The sequence below is a fragment of the Bombyx mori genome, chromosome 22, assembly GCF_030269925.1.
Source record: "Bombyx mori chromosome 22, ASM3026992v2".
Taxonomy (NCBI): domain Eukaryota; kingdom Metazoa; phylum Arthropoda; class Insecta; order Lepidoptera; family Bombycidae; genus Bombyx; species Bombyx mori.
In genome coordinates, this window is record NC_085128.1 from 11,311,789 (window position 1) to 11,329,172 (window position 17,384).

The 17,384-nt window shown below is 36.2% G+C and overlaps 1 protein-coding gene across 1 annotated transcript in view; it reads right to left on the minus strand.

Moving 5' to 3' along the window:
- LOC101740367 (uncharacterized) overlaps positions 1 to 17,384 on the minus strand; it is a 37,815-nt gene that overhangs the window by 7,685 nt on the left and 12,746 nt on the right. Inside the window, exons 2-4 of the mRNA XM_004927355.5 lie at positions 13,689 to 13,894; positions 8,429 to 8,564; positions 6,951 to 7,084 (exon numbers count right to left, since the gene is read on the minus strand). Coding sequence (XP_004927412.1) covers positions 6,951 to 7,084; positions 8,429 to 8,564; positions 13,689 to 13,894 — 476 coding nt within the window. The remainder of the gene's footprint in view (positions 1 to 6,950; positions 7,085 to 8,428; positions 8,565 to 13,688; positions 13,895 to 17,384) is intronic.

Here is a 17,384-nt window from a genome sequence, read left to right on the forward strand (position 1 = left end):
ATCATTGAACTATACTTGAGACCTTAGAACTTATATCTCAAGGTGGGTGGCGCATTTACGTTGTAGATGTCTATGAGCTCCAGTAACCATTTAACACCAGGTGGGCTGTGAGCTCGACCACCCATCTAAGTAATAAAAAAAAATCCAAACATTGTTTTTTTTTAAACCACTCACTCTCTAACTTAATTTGAGTACCTACAATGTACAAAGTTTCAACTCAATCCCTAAAGGTACATATACATAATATAATTGTATTTCGAACGATCGATCTATTTGTAGAATTCGGTAGTATAATGGAATTAAAGCTGAACAATTTTGTACGTTTGTCTGCTATTCCATACTATGCTATTGGCACTGCATGTTATGTAGATGAAGTTTGCAGGCAAACCCCTATATTATGTTTTATCAATTGCTACATAGGTCTCATTGAAATTATATGAACTAGAGGTCCCGCAGTAGTCGAAATTCGAATATAATTAATTTGGAATTGTAAGTTTGTACACTATTATGATTGTATTTTATACTTCTATAATCACAAATTTCGCCAAGACTACACTATAAAAAATATTAACAAAGACAAACAATATTTAATCTATTCTCAATTTGACAACAGACGTCAAGAACAAAAGTTTGACAATAAATAGTATGCGTGTGTGCGTCAAATACATGGTATGTAGTGTGTGTAATGTTTTCTTTATTGATTTAATGTATCTTTTATGCATTATTTAAAAAAAAAATGAGCATTGTGCACTTCTTCTCTATATTCTCTATAAGTGTGGAAAATTTCATACTTTTCCGTCCGCGCAATTTTCGTAAAAAGGGATACAACATTTTTGCTTCACGTATTAATATTATGAATGAAATTATATGTACATGAAATTACTAAACTGACAGATGAAATAAAATTGTACTACTAAAAACGTGTGTACGTGTTTGTTTATTGCTTAGATAGGTAGACGAGCTCACGACTTTCCTAGTGTTGAGTGATTGCCGGAGCCCATAGACATCAACAACGTAAATGCACGACCGACCTTGAGATATGAGTTCTAAGGTCGCAGTTTTTACAGTACGATAGCTACTCTCCACCCTACAAGCCGAAACGCATTACTACATTACAGCAGAAATAGGCATACTTATATACATATCATTATATTGTTAATATCTACAGGTGCGGCCTCACAATTGGAATTGTTTGAGATGATCGCATCATCTCATTTTTATCACCACCCCGCCTGCCAGCGGGGTAGAGTTGATCCATACTACCTAGAACCACTGCGATCATCCACAGTGTGCTTCCGAGATCTTTTTTTCCACGTACTATCTGGATTTGAAATGAACTCCTCCCGAGCGCTATGACATGTCCTTCTTCAAACGAGGCTTGTGGAGAGTACTTAACGGTAGGCAGCTTGGCTCTCCCCTGGCGTTACTGACGTCCATGGGCGACGATAAACACTCATCATCAAATGGGTCGTATGCCCGTATGCCTCTGTAAGGGCAAGAAAAAAACAAAAAGTACAAGGCGCCCTACCACCAGTAAATACGCAATTTAAATTTTTTTCGGGGTTGATTTTTATTAAACGAAGTTATTCCTTCACCATTTGACAGAAGGAAGACATTTGTGAACATGCTTTAAGTATTTATTTCATCACAAAAATTGGTACCTGCCTGCGGGATTTGAACACGGTAAAGTCGTATTACTAAATACGAATGCATTCGGCGTCTTAACCTTTAGGCCACGACGACTACTATCTTTTAACATAATGTGACTACGTAAGTTTTATTTTTTCATCAATAGTTCATAATTTGTGTTTCTATAGTTACCATATATGGCTGGTAGTTAACATAGAACACAAGATATTTGACAGATGCCTGAATGTCGCTAACGATATCTTAAAGATAAGTTTGCCCAAGTACAAGTCCCGAACAATGATGTTCGAACCGTCGATCTATCGAGCAATTACACCTTTTCGCTGGAAGATCTTCTCTTAGCTGTCATCCAAAAAGCGGAATGGCTAAAAGAGAACTTTGCTGTTGGGGGCACCTTCAGCAATGGAGTTTTTCCCTTTGAAAGCACATAATAATGTAAATTTCGTCTTCATGTCACTTTTACAAGACCGAGATTTATTAATATAAGTTGACAGTAAGTAAAAGTATTTCATTTCATTCGATTTTTCGATTTCGTCTACAACGCCATTGTTAAAAGATCGGAGATTTGTAATTTTAATGTAAATAGTGCAAGTTTTGTACTGGTGGTAGGACCTCTTGTGAGTTCGCACGGGTAGGTACCACCGCCCTGCCTATTTCTGCCGTGAAGCAGTAATGCGTTTCAGTTTGAAGAGTGGGGCAGCCGTTATAACTATACTTGAGACCTTAGAACTTATATCTCAAGGTGTATGGCGCATTTACGTTGTAGATTTGTATGGGCTCCAGTAACCACTTAACTCCAGGTAAGCTGTGAGTTCGTCCACACATCTAAGCAATAAATAAAAAAACTAAGATTAATCTCTACGTAGCTGTATTTAAAGGTCACGTTTGTTTATTATTATATGCCAGGGTCATAAAACGCGTTACGTAACGTTTACAAAGGGAAGATATTCCATCGAGGGGTGACATTGCTCTGTAAACTAACTGTACAAATTTAATGTTGTTTTTATATACTTTCTGTTACAAACTGTTTATTAATTATTAGAAATATACACTAATACTGATTACAGAACCCTCCACTATGTGCTGACTGACATGCTTCTGCCTTTACCTTAATTTAGTGGGCGGTAAGTAAAGTATTTAAAAAAAAAATTATTAACACTTTGTTAAATTGGAACTTTAATAATATTCATGTCTTCGTAAGAAGCAATATAGAATCGTGTTTCATCATCACCCAGCAGATTATACCTATGTGATTTAAATGAAAATTTAATTTCAAATGAAAGCCTATCCCATCCCGAATCAAACTACGTATATACACGTAATTTTATTCCTTACAAACAATCACTTCATCAAAGTACCAACTGTAAATAAACTGTACGTCACGAGACAGACCTAAACAACTAAAATATGTACATATTACATGCACACAAGGTTCAAATTCCTGCAAATAATTTCAGATTTAGAATGTTCAATTACACGACTTCGTAATTAACTATTGTAAACATGGGGGTAATCTATGAATAGTTTTCCGCAAATTCAAAGCAAACAAACACTTGGATGAACCGTTGCGTCTTAATTCCACGTTTAGGTACGAGTTTCTTTCGGTCCCTTTTTTACTGATGTTAATCAGTTCACGGGCGCATGGGCCATCTGGGGGTTAATTATTTTCGGTTCGAAGGGTGGGATAGCAGTCATATAGTACAACAAAAATTTGAGGTTCACCTCCCAAGGTGAGTGGTCACACAGATGTCGCTAACATCTTAATAGCAATCGCTAACATTTTACTGGTGGTAGGACCTCTTGTGAGTCCGCGCGGGTAGGTACCACCGCCCTGCCTATTTCTGCCGTGAAGCAGTAATGCGTTTCGGTTTGAAGGGTGGGGCAGCCGTTTTAACTATACTGAGACCTTAGAACTTATATCTCAAGGTGGTTGGCGCATTTACGTTGTAGATGTCTATGGGCTCCAGTAACCACTTAACATCAGGTGGGCTGTGAGCTCGTCCATCCACCTAAGCAATAAAAAATAAATAAAAAAAGGCCGTGAATTAGAAAGCATTATCGCTTAGAATAGATATTGGCAGGGCGATGACATCTACCCGTACAGGATCACTAGGGGTCCTAATACCAGTGAACGCTTGGAAGGTTAATGACAAAGAGAAGGTTTTCGGCTGACATTGGTCAGTGGACCGACGGTTATCCCTTTGTCATTATCTCCCAAACAACTGTCAAATATCTTCTGTTCTATGATGGCTACCGCCACAAACGTTCGTTACTTATAAATTTCAGGTGTATTCGAATTACTGTACTGCTCTTCAAATTACACTATATTAGGGTCGCTTAAAATTACCAACTGTAAATAAACTGTATGCCCTGCGACAGACCTAAACAACTAAAAACCATATTATATGCACGAAAGGCTGAAATTCCGGCAAATCATTTCGGATTTAGAATACTTAATTACACGACTTTGTAATTAACTATTGTAAACATGGGGTTAGAGGATATAGAGACTGCCGAAGATAGGAAGACGTGGGGAAGCATAGTGGATCGAGTGATCAATACTTCAAACTAGACACGACCTTGAGAAATGAAGAGACCGACTCAGAAGAATAAGAAGAGGAATATCATTTAGGTGATTAGATTAGTTCACTAAACCGTGAATACCGCTTTTGAATTAGAATAGAGTTGTTTTTATATTTGCCGTATAAAAACAATTTCCAATTTGAAATCTATGATTCTTGATCAACGAATACATCTATATCATCGCCTATTAAACTAATTAAAATTTCTAAAACAGAATAAAGTAAATTTTTGCAAAGCAAGCAACTGGGCCAAGTTTTATGGATTCAACAGAAACAAATACAATTTAATGAACTAATTTGGACAACCTCGTAAAAGTCGTAGAAGCTCGGAGGTTAATAGAGTATTTCTATATTTCAAAAATGATTAACATGAAATACTTTATTAGACAGCGGTATGATTAATATAACGTTTAATAAAAAGTTTGGGATAATTTTATTTAAAAAAACCGGACATGAGTATCCACGGTCTCCTGAATATAACATAAATTAATAAGTTTTTATTTATTAAATACGACTAAGCGATACGAACGACAAAAAAACCATTTATTTATTTAGTAATGTAATCATTAAATTGAATAATTTCTCGTACAGAAGATATTTTAAGGAAGGTAAAAAGTACAATATCGAAATCAAAATAATTGAATTTAATCGTAAAAAATTGTGGATTCGTTGCATTATTATATTTCAAGGTGTGTTTTTTCTAGCGACAGTCACTACATACATTATAGTCTGTAATCTTGACTAGAAAGAAAAAAGCACCAGTCTAAATTACGCTGAAAGAATAGATTGCCTAATAAGAATATAAATAATTAAAATCGCCTACACATCTAATAAAGTAAGATACAAATCAACTAAAAAGTGAGTTATTTTTAGTTAGTTTCCTATCAAACCCTCGATAAATCTAAGCAAAAAGAATAACGAATGAAACTAGCTACACGGTGCTTCTATAAAAAAACGAAGCCTTTTAATTTTCAGGTCAATCGATGATATCAAATGACAAATTTATGCTTGGAATGTAAATCTGAAATCTTGAAACAAAATAGAAATAGTTCCTTTCACAAACAGTTTCTCTTTGTGAATGTCAAAGTACATCTAGATTAATTATTTGAAGCTCAAGTAAAAACAATTTCTCTTATTCTCAACAACAACAACTTCTCAAATGTTTTTAAATTGTGTGTTTAAATTAATTTGGAATTAGGAATTTAGGTTGTACGAAAGCTAGTGCTGGGTGTTTTTTTTTTTTTGAAAGCAGGCCATCTGATGGTTGGTGATCAGCGTGATTCATGGACAGCAGTAATGCATTGAGAATTGATATAAGGATTTTAGATAGAATAGAGTCTGTTTAGGTACCAGATGGTACAATTTGGAAAGGGTAAATGATTCACCAATTTTGAATTCAAGTCAAATTCTTTCATTAGCCTACCTTGAACAAGAACTAGAATGACAACTCTGTGTGGACTGTGTATATATAATACCCTTATATATAATAATACCCTTAATAATAATAATACCCTTGTATATAAGTATATTGTTATGAGCAAAATGAACTTTTTATTTGCGTAATAGTAATCTTTATTGCTGTGGTCTTTTTTGGCATCACATTACTCTGCTGCCTGTCTCAAAATGGGTTTTCTTGATCCACTGCTATTATTTGAGGTCGGAGCTCCTCAATTTTCTGCGTCAACTCAAACTATCCTGGGTTGCTTTTCATATTTGATAAAGATTACAATATTATCGGGTATCACCTTATTATTTTCTTTTATCATCAAATTAATTTTAAGTTAATACCCTTTTTGGGCCGTGAAGAATTAAATATTATTAACTGGTCGGTTTTATATTATACATAGAAATTGGTTGAACATTCTTTTGTGATACTGTGGCGGCAGCCATTATACAATACAAGATATTTGACAAATGCCTGAGTCTCGCTTACGACATTTTCAAGATAAGCTTGCATATATACAAGTTCGGAACGTCAACTTTAGGACCGTCGGTCTACCGAGCAATAGTTAACCAGCTTGGGAAGATCTCCTTTTATCATATATCTCTACAATACAACAAATTATTGTTGAATGTGCTGCTAGAATATTTTGTTTTAACTCTGCGTGTTAAATTGAGCACTTATTGCTCGTTCTCATTATATTTTCTCCTCGTTTTTCTATTCTGATTAATCTGTCTTAGTCCATTCTCCTTTTTGGCAAATTGATTATACCTTAAAACTTCTTGAATCTTAAACACGTGTCGGGGGCCTACTATCTAAGTTCTTCCCCATTTAGATCGGTTGGTTTGTCCTGATCCACAATGCATAGTTCAAAAAATATTGGAATATATTACAACCCAACGTGCAGAAACTCAAACTTTGACACAAATGACATTTCCTTTCTGGTATTTTTTGGTTATGTGAGAATAATTTCAAGCCTGTTTGACATTAGTAAAAACTCTTTTTTTTATTGCTTCGATGGGTGGACTAGCTCACAGCCCACCTAGTGCTAAGTGGTTACTGGAGCCTATAGACATCTAAAACGTAAATGCGCCACCCACCTTGAGATATAAGTACTAAGATCTCAGTATAGTTACAACGGCTGCCCTACCCTTCGACCGAAACGCATTACTGCTTCACGGCAGAAATAGACAGGGCGGTGGTACCTACCCGCGCGGACTCCCAAGAGGTCCTACCACCAGTAACTATGTACAAGTACTTTATATAAAATGTTAAATTACCTTTTCGCCGTCAATATCCCAACTGAGTACGGCAGCTGGGTACGATTTCCCTGACGTACAGTTCAGGAACAAGTAGTCACCTTTTCTGTTCTCTTGTTGGTTACCTGTTATTTTAGGACCTTCTCTCGGGAGATCTGGCAAAAACAAATTTGATCAAAAATACTTAAAAGTTCGAATCGAAGAAGCGCCTATATAATATTTAGTTGCTTATTTGGTTGCTATTTCCTTTGAATGATACAGCTAGGTAAGCTTATAACTCAGATAAAACAGTTTAAATAAGAAGACTCTGTCCATATTCTGTTCAATGCACACTAAGAGGACGAATATAACTTGAAGTTGGAAAATAACGACCGTCCTTTAATTTTCTTATGGTTTTTGAACGCGGCAGAGAAACAACAAACGCTAAAGCTCTGTTGTAGTATATCAACTACCACGAAGTAATTGAATCATCTATATTGTTCTGTGGGTTCCGAGGAGAGTGCTTTGAGAAGTTTTTCGAGATGCATCTTAATATTATTATTGTAGCCGCTTTAAGACAGAGCAGCATCTTAACTGAAATCACTTGTGTCATTGTGTTTAAAGTGGTTATTTTTACCATCTCTGGAATGAACCCGTCCAGGTGTTTTTCGAACGATATAACAATATTTTTTCAAGGGAATTTGCTGCCGTGGACATTGATTAGGTAAGCCATGAGTGACACCATACACTCACAATTGAGTAGGAGCAGGCTCGTCTGACTTTCAAGGCAATTATATTAAATTTATATTTCATTTAAGTACTATTCTTCATTTGCAGTTTAAAAGGAAGCATTTACGCATTAATTTAAAATAATATGAGTAATTTATGAACTTCTACAGCCAGTTTCAGTGGTTAAATGTACAACAGAACTCTAAATTGAAATGGTTTCCTTGTTGAGCACGTTCGTATGATCAAAGGAAAACAAATGGATTTTTCTTTCTCAAAATGAAACTCCAAATGAGGAATTTGTTTGAGCTTAAGGTGAATTTTTAAAAGGTCCAATTCTTTCGTTGTTTGTCTCTAAAACGTATTCAGTTTAAATTAAATATCTTTTTTTATTGCTTAGGTGGGTGGACGAGCTCACAGCCGACCCGGTGTTAAGTGGTTACTGGAGCCCATATACATGTACAACGTAAATGCGCCACCCATCTTGAGATATAAGTTCTAAGGTCTCAGTATAGTTCCAACGGCTTCCCCACCCTTCAAACCGAAACGCATTACTGCTTCAGGGCAGAAATAGGCGGGGTGGTGGTACCTACCCGTGCGGACTCACAAGAGCTCCTACCACTAGTAAAAACAAAAATACATAATTCCTTATGTTCATAAGGAATTATTTGTTACACATGCTAATGCAATTCAATTTCAATTTAAATGAATTAAATATAAAAAACAAAATTGTGTACCACACGAAGCTCAGGTGTCCTTAATTATAAATTTTAAGCGTAGGTAGTGAAACTTACATATAACTTCCATTCTGCCCTCGCCGGCTGCAGACGCGAAGCTAGGCGCTTCCGCAGACACCTCGCAGCGATACAAACCCGAAGACTTAAGCGTCACCTGGTGCAGCGTGACTTTTCTGTCGTCTGATTTTTGTAACTGTCAAGTAATTTTTTAATTATCAGCAATACTTTGACGAAGTTTTAGCCAAATCTATCATCACGAAGCCTCACTTGGGCAAAAAAAGGTAAATATTTCTTTTATTGCTTAGATGGGTCGACTAGCTCACAGCCCACCTGGTGTTAAATGGTTACTGAAGCCCATGGACATCTGCAACGTAAATGCGCTACCCACCTTGAGATGTAAGTTCTAAGGTCTCAAGTATAGTTACAACAGCTGCCCCACCCTTCAAACCGAAACGCATTACTGCTTCACGGCAGAAATAGGCAAGGCGGTGGTACCTACCCGTGCGGACTCACAAGAGGTCCTACCACCAGTAATATTCTTTTATTACTATTATTCACGAGATCACGTATCAGCCATTCTTAAGTACTTATCAGATTCTATCACTAAATAAATACCGTCGTATAATTTTAGACGTGTAAGCGAAATCTTATTACAGCACAATAATTTATTATTTACATAAAAGATAATTAATTATATGCTTTAAGGCATCTCTTTTAATTATGATGTATTATTTTAATAAGTATTACGAATAGGCAGAAATAACGCTGTGTATATAAGTAAAATTATATAAAGCCAAAAATCTCTTGAAAAACTGATATTAATTCAATTTCCTTGAACGATTCATTCGATAACAAAAGCCAGTAGTGTTTCTCTGAAAAAAAAAAAACACTCTTTTGAAAGTTAAATCGTCTGTCTGTTTAACGTAGAAACAAACTAACTAAAAACAAGACTTTTTGCTTCAAGAGACGATCGCTATAAAAAATTACATAAATTTCGTTTTCATTCAACTTTTATCATAAAATATAAATAAGTTTTCGAAGAGGACGACAATGTCATTCACATTGTAAAGATTGGCTTTTTTTGGCGCCGCTTATAATAAAATTGTTTGACAAAAGTTCATGTTTTTGATAATTTTATGAAACCTTCTTGTTATTGTTAAACTGTTTTTTTATTATGATTATAAATCTATAACACAAAAAAAAAAACTTATACTTATACGGCAGTAGAAAGTCATTGGTAAGGCTTCCCGTATGACGCAAATATTATAAATGAGCATTAATAATAATGTGTGGTTGAAAATTTTCGTGTTAAAGTATTGGCTATGTATTTTTTTGTGAGACGAATGAACTACATGAAAACACATTGGCCTAACTGGAGAAATTACTAAAAGGAAAAAAAAACTCGAGATATTCAACCAATAAATTGATTTATATTTTTTGTGTATATTATTATATATGTATTTTTATTATGTTCTTGTTATTAATTAATTTCTTTTTCATGATATGTAGTTTACGATTACATTTTTCTTGAGCGCTATCACATTTCTTTCTTCAAACGAGGTTTATGGAGAGAACTCAGCGGTAGGCAACGATTTGGCTATGCCCCTGTCACTTTTTTTTATTTTATTGCTTAGATGGATGGACGAGCTCACAGCCCGCCTGGTATTAAGTGGTTACTGGAGCCCATAGACATCTACGACGTAAATGCGCCACCCACCTTGATATATCAGTTGTAAGGTTTCAGTATAGTTACAACGGCTGCCCTACCCTTCAAACCGAAACGCATTACTGCTTTACGACAGAAATAGGCGTGGTGGTGGTACCTACTCGTGCGGACTCACAAGAAGTCCTATCACCAGTAATTACGCAAATTATAATTTTGCGGGTTTGATTTCTATTACACGATGTTATTCCTTCACCGTGGAAGTCAATCGTCAACATTTGTTAAGTGCGTATTTCATTAGAAAAATTGGTACCCGCCTGAGATTCAAACACCGGTGCATCGCTCGATACGAATGGACCGGACGTCTCATTCTTTAGGCCACGACGACTTCAAACTTTGTTAGCATTTATTAGCGACGGTAACCACCCACCATTAGATGGGCCGTATGCAGTATGCTAGCCCGCCCACAAGGAAAATAAAAATAAAAACGCGTCCAAAATATAAAGTCATATAAACATTACTTGTGTTGTTAAAAACCTAGTACAATGTGAATTGCAGTAATAAAAAATATCCGTGGAAACTCTCAATTAGAAGTGAATATTCAACTATGTAAGTGAAAAATCTGGTTGGAATTTAAAAGACGAGTCAACGATTCCAATAATTGTGTATTCTTGTTACTTAATAACGAAACATCAACATTACCAGTCCAACTGATAGCAATGTTGGCTACAATTTTAAACGCCGCTATGACGCACTGCATCTTTTCCGCTGTGTGGAAAGAAGCGGACGTTATCGGTATACATAAGCCGGACAAACCGACAAACGAAACATCTAGTTACCGTCCGATTAGTCTCCTCCCGACGATAGGAAAAAATTACGAACGGCTCCTTAGGAAACGCCTCTGGGACTTTGTTACCACGAACAAAATTCTCATAGACGAACAGTTCGGATTCCGCTCTAAACACTCGTGCGTACAACAAGTGCACCGCCTCACGGAGCACATCCTGATAGGACTAAATAGGCGTAAACAAATCCTGACCGGCGCCTTCTTCTTCGACATCGCGAAGGCGTTCAACAAAGTCTGGCACAACGGTTTAATTTACAAACTGTACAACATGGGAGTGCCAGACAGACTCGTGCTCATCATACGAGACTTCTTGTCGAACCGTTCGTTTCGATATCGAGTAGAGGGAACTCGTTCTCGTCCCCGTCAACTGACTGCCGGAGTCCCGCAGGGCTCCGCGCTCTCCCCGTTATTATTTAGTTTGTATATTAATGATATACCCCGGTCCTGATCCATTAACGGTGCTTTTAGGCACCACAAGCACCGGTCACCGTCCTCATCGAACCCGTCGCTTGCGACGAAGGGCTCGACGAGCGAACTAATCCATAGACACAGCCCACTGAGTTTCTCGCCGGATCTTCTCAGTGGGTCGCGTTTCCGATCCGGTGGTAGATTCTGCGAAGCACTGCTCTTACTAGGGTCAGTGTTAGCAACTCTCCGGTTGAGCCCCGCGAGCTTACCTACAAACGTTAGGGCGAAGCTGAAATAGCCTCTCAAGGCTATCAGCATAGGCAGGAAAAAAAAATCAACGTTAATAATTTCAACGTATTATTCAGAGTTCAATTAATTTTCTTTTTAGCTAGAGCTCAAGCCCACTTCATGATACCAAGTAATGGGAATACGCTTATTATGTACTGGTCACTCTTTTTCTCCATTTATAATTTACGAAGCCACCCACTATTGAATATACTCCAAAGTATTCTCACATGGATTGTAAGCTTTCAGTTCGATTCTAACAACCTCGGTATCTATTGTACAGTGTTTCTCGATATCCCATTGTGTTCGGAGTAGATAACCGAACTACGTTACCTCTTTGTAAAACGAGATTCTACGAAAAACCTTTTAAATTATACTCTGTAATTTTCCTCTGAAGATATTTCACTGTATCCAATCTGTATTTCGCTCAAAGCATATCTTATATTAAATTATTCATAATTCTGTTATATGGAATTGTTTCTTATATACCCTCTTGTTCTTTTATATACTCAGGTGATAATTATTCACAAGACACGGCAGTTTGCGAAGAAGGACCCCTTTGTCATGGCGCCGCAATTCCAAGGAGTATCCCTGCAACCTTCCGAGAGTATTGGGATACTTGGGGTCGACATTTCGAGCGATGTCCAGTTTCGGAGTCATTTGGAAGGCAAAGCCAAGTTGGCGTCCAAAATGCTGGGAGTCCTCAACAGAGCCAAGCGGTACTTCACACCTGGACAAAGACTTTTGCTCTATAAAGCACAAGTCCGGACTCGCGTGGAGTACTGCTCCCATCTCTGGGCCGGGGCTCCCAAATACCAGCTTCTTCCATTTGACTCCATACAGAAGAGAGCCGTTCGGATTGTCGATAATCCCATTCTCACGGATCGTTTGGAGCCTCTGGGTCTGCGGAGGGACTTCGGTTCCCTCTGTATTTTGTACCGCATGTTCCATGGGGAGTGCTCTGAGGAATTGTTCGAGATGATACCAACGTCTCGTTTTTACCATCGCACCGCCCGCCACCGGAGTAGAGTTCATCCATACTACCTGGAGCCACTGTGGTCATCCACAGTGCGTTTCCAGAGATCTTTTTTGCCACGTACCATCCGGCTATGGAATGAGCTCCCCTCCACGGTGTTTCCCGAGCGCTATGACATGTCCTTCTTCAAACGAGGCTTGTGGAGAGTATTAAGCGGTAGGCAGCGGCTTGGGTCTGCCCTTGGCATTGCTGAAGGCCATGGGCGACGGTAACCACTCACCATCAGGTGGGCCGTATGCTCGTATGCCTACAAAGGCAATAAAAAAAAAAGTTTGCAATCTGTTTATTGTACGACAACTCGACACAGACTAAGCCAAGCCCACTACATCTTTCCCCCCTTAAAAATAATACATAAAATGAAAATTTTTATTACAAAAAAAATATGTAAAATATAAAAATATATATAAGAAACGATAAAAAATAGTGTAAAACATAAAAATCTTAGCTTAGTAAGCATTATCCATGGATATAATTGTTCTAGAAAGACATATTATTATGAACTAAAAATTCATCTAGTCTTAACTTGGGCCTTTTGGGTCACTTGGATCTCCAGATACATCATACCGTGTATGCCGCCCCTCTCACCTTGATATATTAGATTGAAGTCTCAAGTGAATTGTAAAATAGTCGTCTACAAAGTATAATTGTAATTTAAAAAAATCATCCTTTTAAGGATAAGGATAACATAATGAAATAAATAACTAAAATAATCATCCTTAAAATCATCCTTAAAACATCATCCTTAAAAGGATGATTTTTTTTTGGAGCAGAATTTAGCCATTCAAACTCGGTTAAATAAACTATAAAACAATCTCACGAAATTATCGTTGAAATCAAGTTTGGCGATTATCACAGCTGGTTACCACCAAACATGAGCAATCGTGGATGCCATCCAAATTAGAGATGAGCATGCAAAATATTGCCTTTGTGACTTAGTGCCACGAGATATTCGAAGAAATTGACGTTTTAGTGCCCACTGGAGTATTTTAATGATTGGCACTAAAATATGCACGCATATGGGACTAAAACACTTCCATCCTTTGCAACTCTTAAATTTGTAAACTAAAAGAGCACTCACGTCAACTTTGATACCCTCCAATTTGTAAGCTCGATTCGGTGGGTCGTATTGTGGCATGAATTTGTAGAACTCCTCATTGTCCCTGTACCACTTGACGGAGTACAGCGTGTCGGTTCCAAGTTCATAGTCACACTCGAGCTGTGCCGGCTGTCCTCTTACTCGGTACGAAGGAACGTGCACTCGAACTATCCTCAGTAGTAGAGATTCTGCAACAATACAAATTAATGCACTAACCACATATGTATTAATTGCTATGAGATCGAGATTCGAAGCACCTCTCTTTTTAATACGCTTTTATTAGCTTCAGACGTATGTATGTTAGTATGTGTGTTTGTAACGAAATCTTTGAACATGATTTTGACTCCCTTAAAAGCGTCGCTTAAAACGTCGCTTAACTCGAAATTTGGTATACTTATTAAGGACCGATGACAATTCAATATTAAAAAATTTAAAAAATATATATTGAAAAAATTAAAATCAAATTAAAAAATGAAAAATTAATAATAGTTTAAAAAAACTAACAAAATACGCTTTTATAGAAGATCCAACTAAAAAGTAGAAAATCAATTTTAATAAATTTGAATTAAAAATAGTGTAAGAAAATATGATTTTATTGTAAAAAAAGCGTGGGGTACATGGTATCAGTAGTTATAAATATTTTATGAACAGATATGAGTAGAAGGGTGGGTTATTTTGATAAAATCCTGAAAAGCACCCCACGCTTTTTTACAATAAAATAATTTTTTCTTACACTATTTTTAATTCAAATTTATTTTTTATTTTTTTGTTGGATTTTCTGTAAAAGCGTATTTTGTTAGTTTTTTTAAACTATTTTTTTTTAAATATTGCTGAATGGTCGGTTCGTTCTTTTGTCGTCTATTTTGTGTATATATGAGAATGGTTCCTTGTCGTTTGGTTCGCGTGCGTCTTTTAGGAAGGCATTAAAAGTCAAATATTAAGTGTATAATCTATAATTAAAAGTACTGCCTGCCGCTAATCACGTCCGCCCTCGTTCCATTTCTCTCTTTATTTTGGAATTCTTGTCAAGTCTCTGTCTTGGTCTATGTCTAGTCGTTGTAGGTGATATGCTCTGTCAAAGAGGTTGCCGCCACGACAATTACAAACGCCTTTTCTGAGATAATATACAGCGTATTGGGTAAGCCTTCATAACATCGTAACATTTCATATATTTGTCTATTGTACTTTCATATGTTTCGATATGTTGAAAATTTTTAGTATTAGCTTACGATGGACTTGGTTTTCTAGCGGCTATCAAAGCTTTTTGAAATCGCAACGATATTTACACCGTGAAACAAAATAATCAGTTCAGTCTTCAAATGAAATATTGTACCCGAATGGGACTTGATAGCAATAGAATCTTAATGTGAAGCTACCTCAAAGCCTCGAACTCTAGAATTTATATATCAATTGTTTTATTCCAAAGAGTAACACGCCTGAAATTTAGTGAACTTATTCATATGTCACATCAAGTACGACATTTTTATCAAAAAACTAGCTGACCCGGCAGACTTCGTAGTGCCTCAATCGATAAATAAAAGACACATCAAGGGGACACATCAAAGGAAAAACTAAATTGTTTGTTTTTATATAATTCCGAGCTTTTTCTATATTTTCTGACCTCTTAAACCTTCCCTGGACTTCCACAAATAATTCAAGACCAAAATTAGCCAAATCGGTCCAGCCGTTCTCGAGTTTTAGCGTGACTAACAAACAGCATTTTTATCAAATATGTCCCTTAATAATTACTAAAACTAGAAAAAATACAGATTGAAATATAATAATAAAAACACACACAAAAAAAATACAAGTGAGACTACAAAGACCCTACAACTTATTATATATTTCTTACGAGCTAATTAATATATTAATATTGCAATTGTCACGTTTTGGAATTAAAGCAACAACTTAAAAAAGTTTGGATGTGTAATTGTACCAAACATAAACTTCTACCACAGTACAACGTAGTTACGATTTACAACACAGGCAACTTAGCCAAGTTACCTGCAACACGTTTAAAGTTACAACTAATTTAGCGCAAACTGCTTTGAAATCCCTGCCGTTGGAGGATTAATGTATTCACAAAATAATAATATTATGTACTGTACATATAGTCAAGAATAATAATGTATAAATGACGTTATTGGTAACTGAGAAGCACTTTTTTCAGTTTTGTAAGCTGATTTCATTAATTTCTTTTGCGAAAAAAGGGTTTTTAAAATTAGTTATGTACATTTTTAATTTGCAAACATGGACGAACCTGCTCTTAGCTACCTGTGTGCTTAATGCAATTTTTTAAAAGCTTTCAATAACGTAAAAGTTAACTCAAATTTGTATGATGTTGGAACAGCGCCCCTAGCAAAGGAAGGGAAGCTGTTCCAACTTCATACAAATTTGAGTTAACTTTTACGCTATCGAGAACGTTAAACTACTCGCAATAAGCACACGGGTGTTTAGTGATTATCGGACCCAATAAAAATCACATTATTAATGCTGTCACCCACCTGTAGACATGGGTTCGACGAATTGTTTTTTTATGACTGTACCAAGCTTCAATCGCATTACATAATCCTTGATACGGAAATAGACAAGGTGTAATACGGACCCGCGTGGGCTAAGAAAACTCATCATATATATTATGCACATATTAGAACATACTAATTGAGTATTTAATGTCAACCTATCAGTAATAGTATCCTATTTACAATATAGACACAGTGAGTATTGTATCTTTTATTTAAAAAATATATAATACAATAATTATATTACATATTGTTCCATGCAAGTATATTGAAGAATATGATATCTTTTAACGCAAGCTTATTTGAAAGTACGGAACCTTGCGTGATCCTAGTTCTTACAGTTAGAAATGATAGTGAAAAGATAGCGCCGTGATATATTTTTATTTATCTTCAGCCCTTTGATACCCATTGCCATTCATGATCGCCCGCCATTCATGTCCACGTCCGCGATGTATATATAATTGAGGAAACTACGAGGAAAAAAATGTTTGATTTTTATAATAAGTAAAATTTGTATTTATTTTCAAAACAAGTAAACTGAACTCCGGTCTAGCCACTTTCCCGCCTATTTGAAAGGTGGGATAGCCACTATACAATATAATTGAGGTAGTCACCTCAGGGTACTCTTTGATGACTATGAGTTACGGTAAAATAAAAATAAAAATGGATAAGGTCAGCAAAAATAAGAATAATCAATCGAATCGTTGTCATGATTTTTTCCACTCAGACAGTATTTTTAAAATTTCGAAGTCATGTCTTACGATAGATGGCAGCTGTGCTTCACTTACGCTGAGATATCATCTATCATTCTAGCTAGGAAATAATTACTAGGTATTCTTATGAATTTGTGGATAAGTTTTATATATGGATAAAAATTAACATTTATGAAATAAATTGAACGATGGCATGGTTTCGAAGTTAGCACTGCAAGTAAGTTACTAAACAAGGCTCCCTCGGATCGTACTTGTTAAGTCCAGTGGCACACCTCAAGGGAAATATACAGATGGAAATAATGTTTGCGAAGCGGACCTTTCTTTTGTCGTTGAAATTATAATATTTTAGCCCAAGGGCTTCCGATTATGACTTCTCTGACATTCAATCATTTTGAGTCTTATTAGAACACTTGCTTACGAACAAAGGTCAATCAATAGTTAAA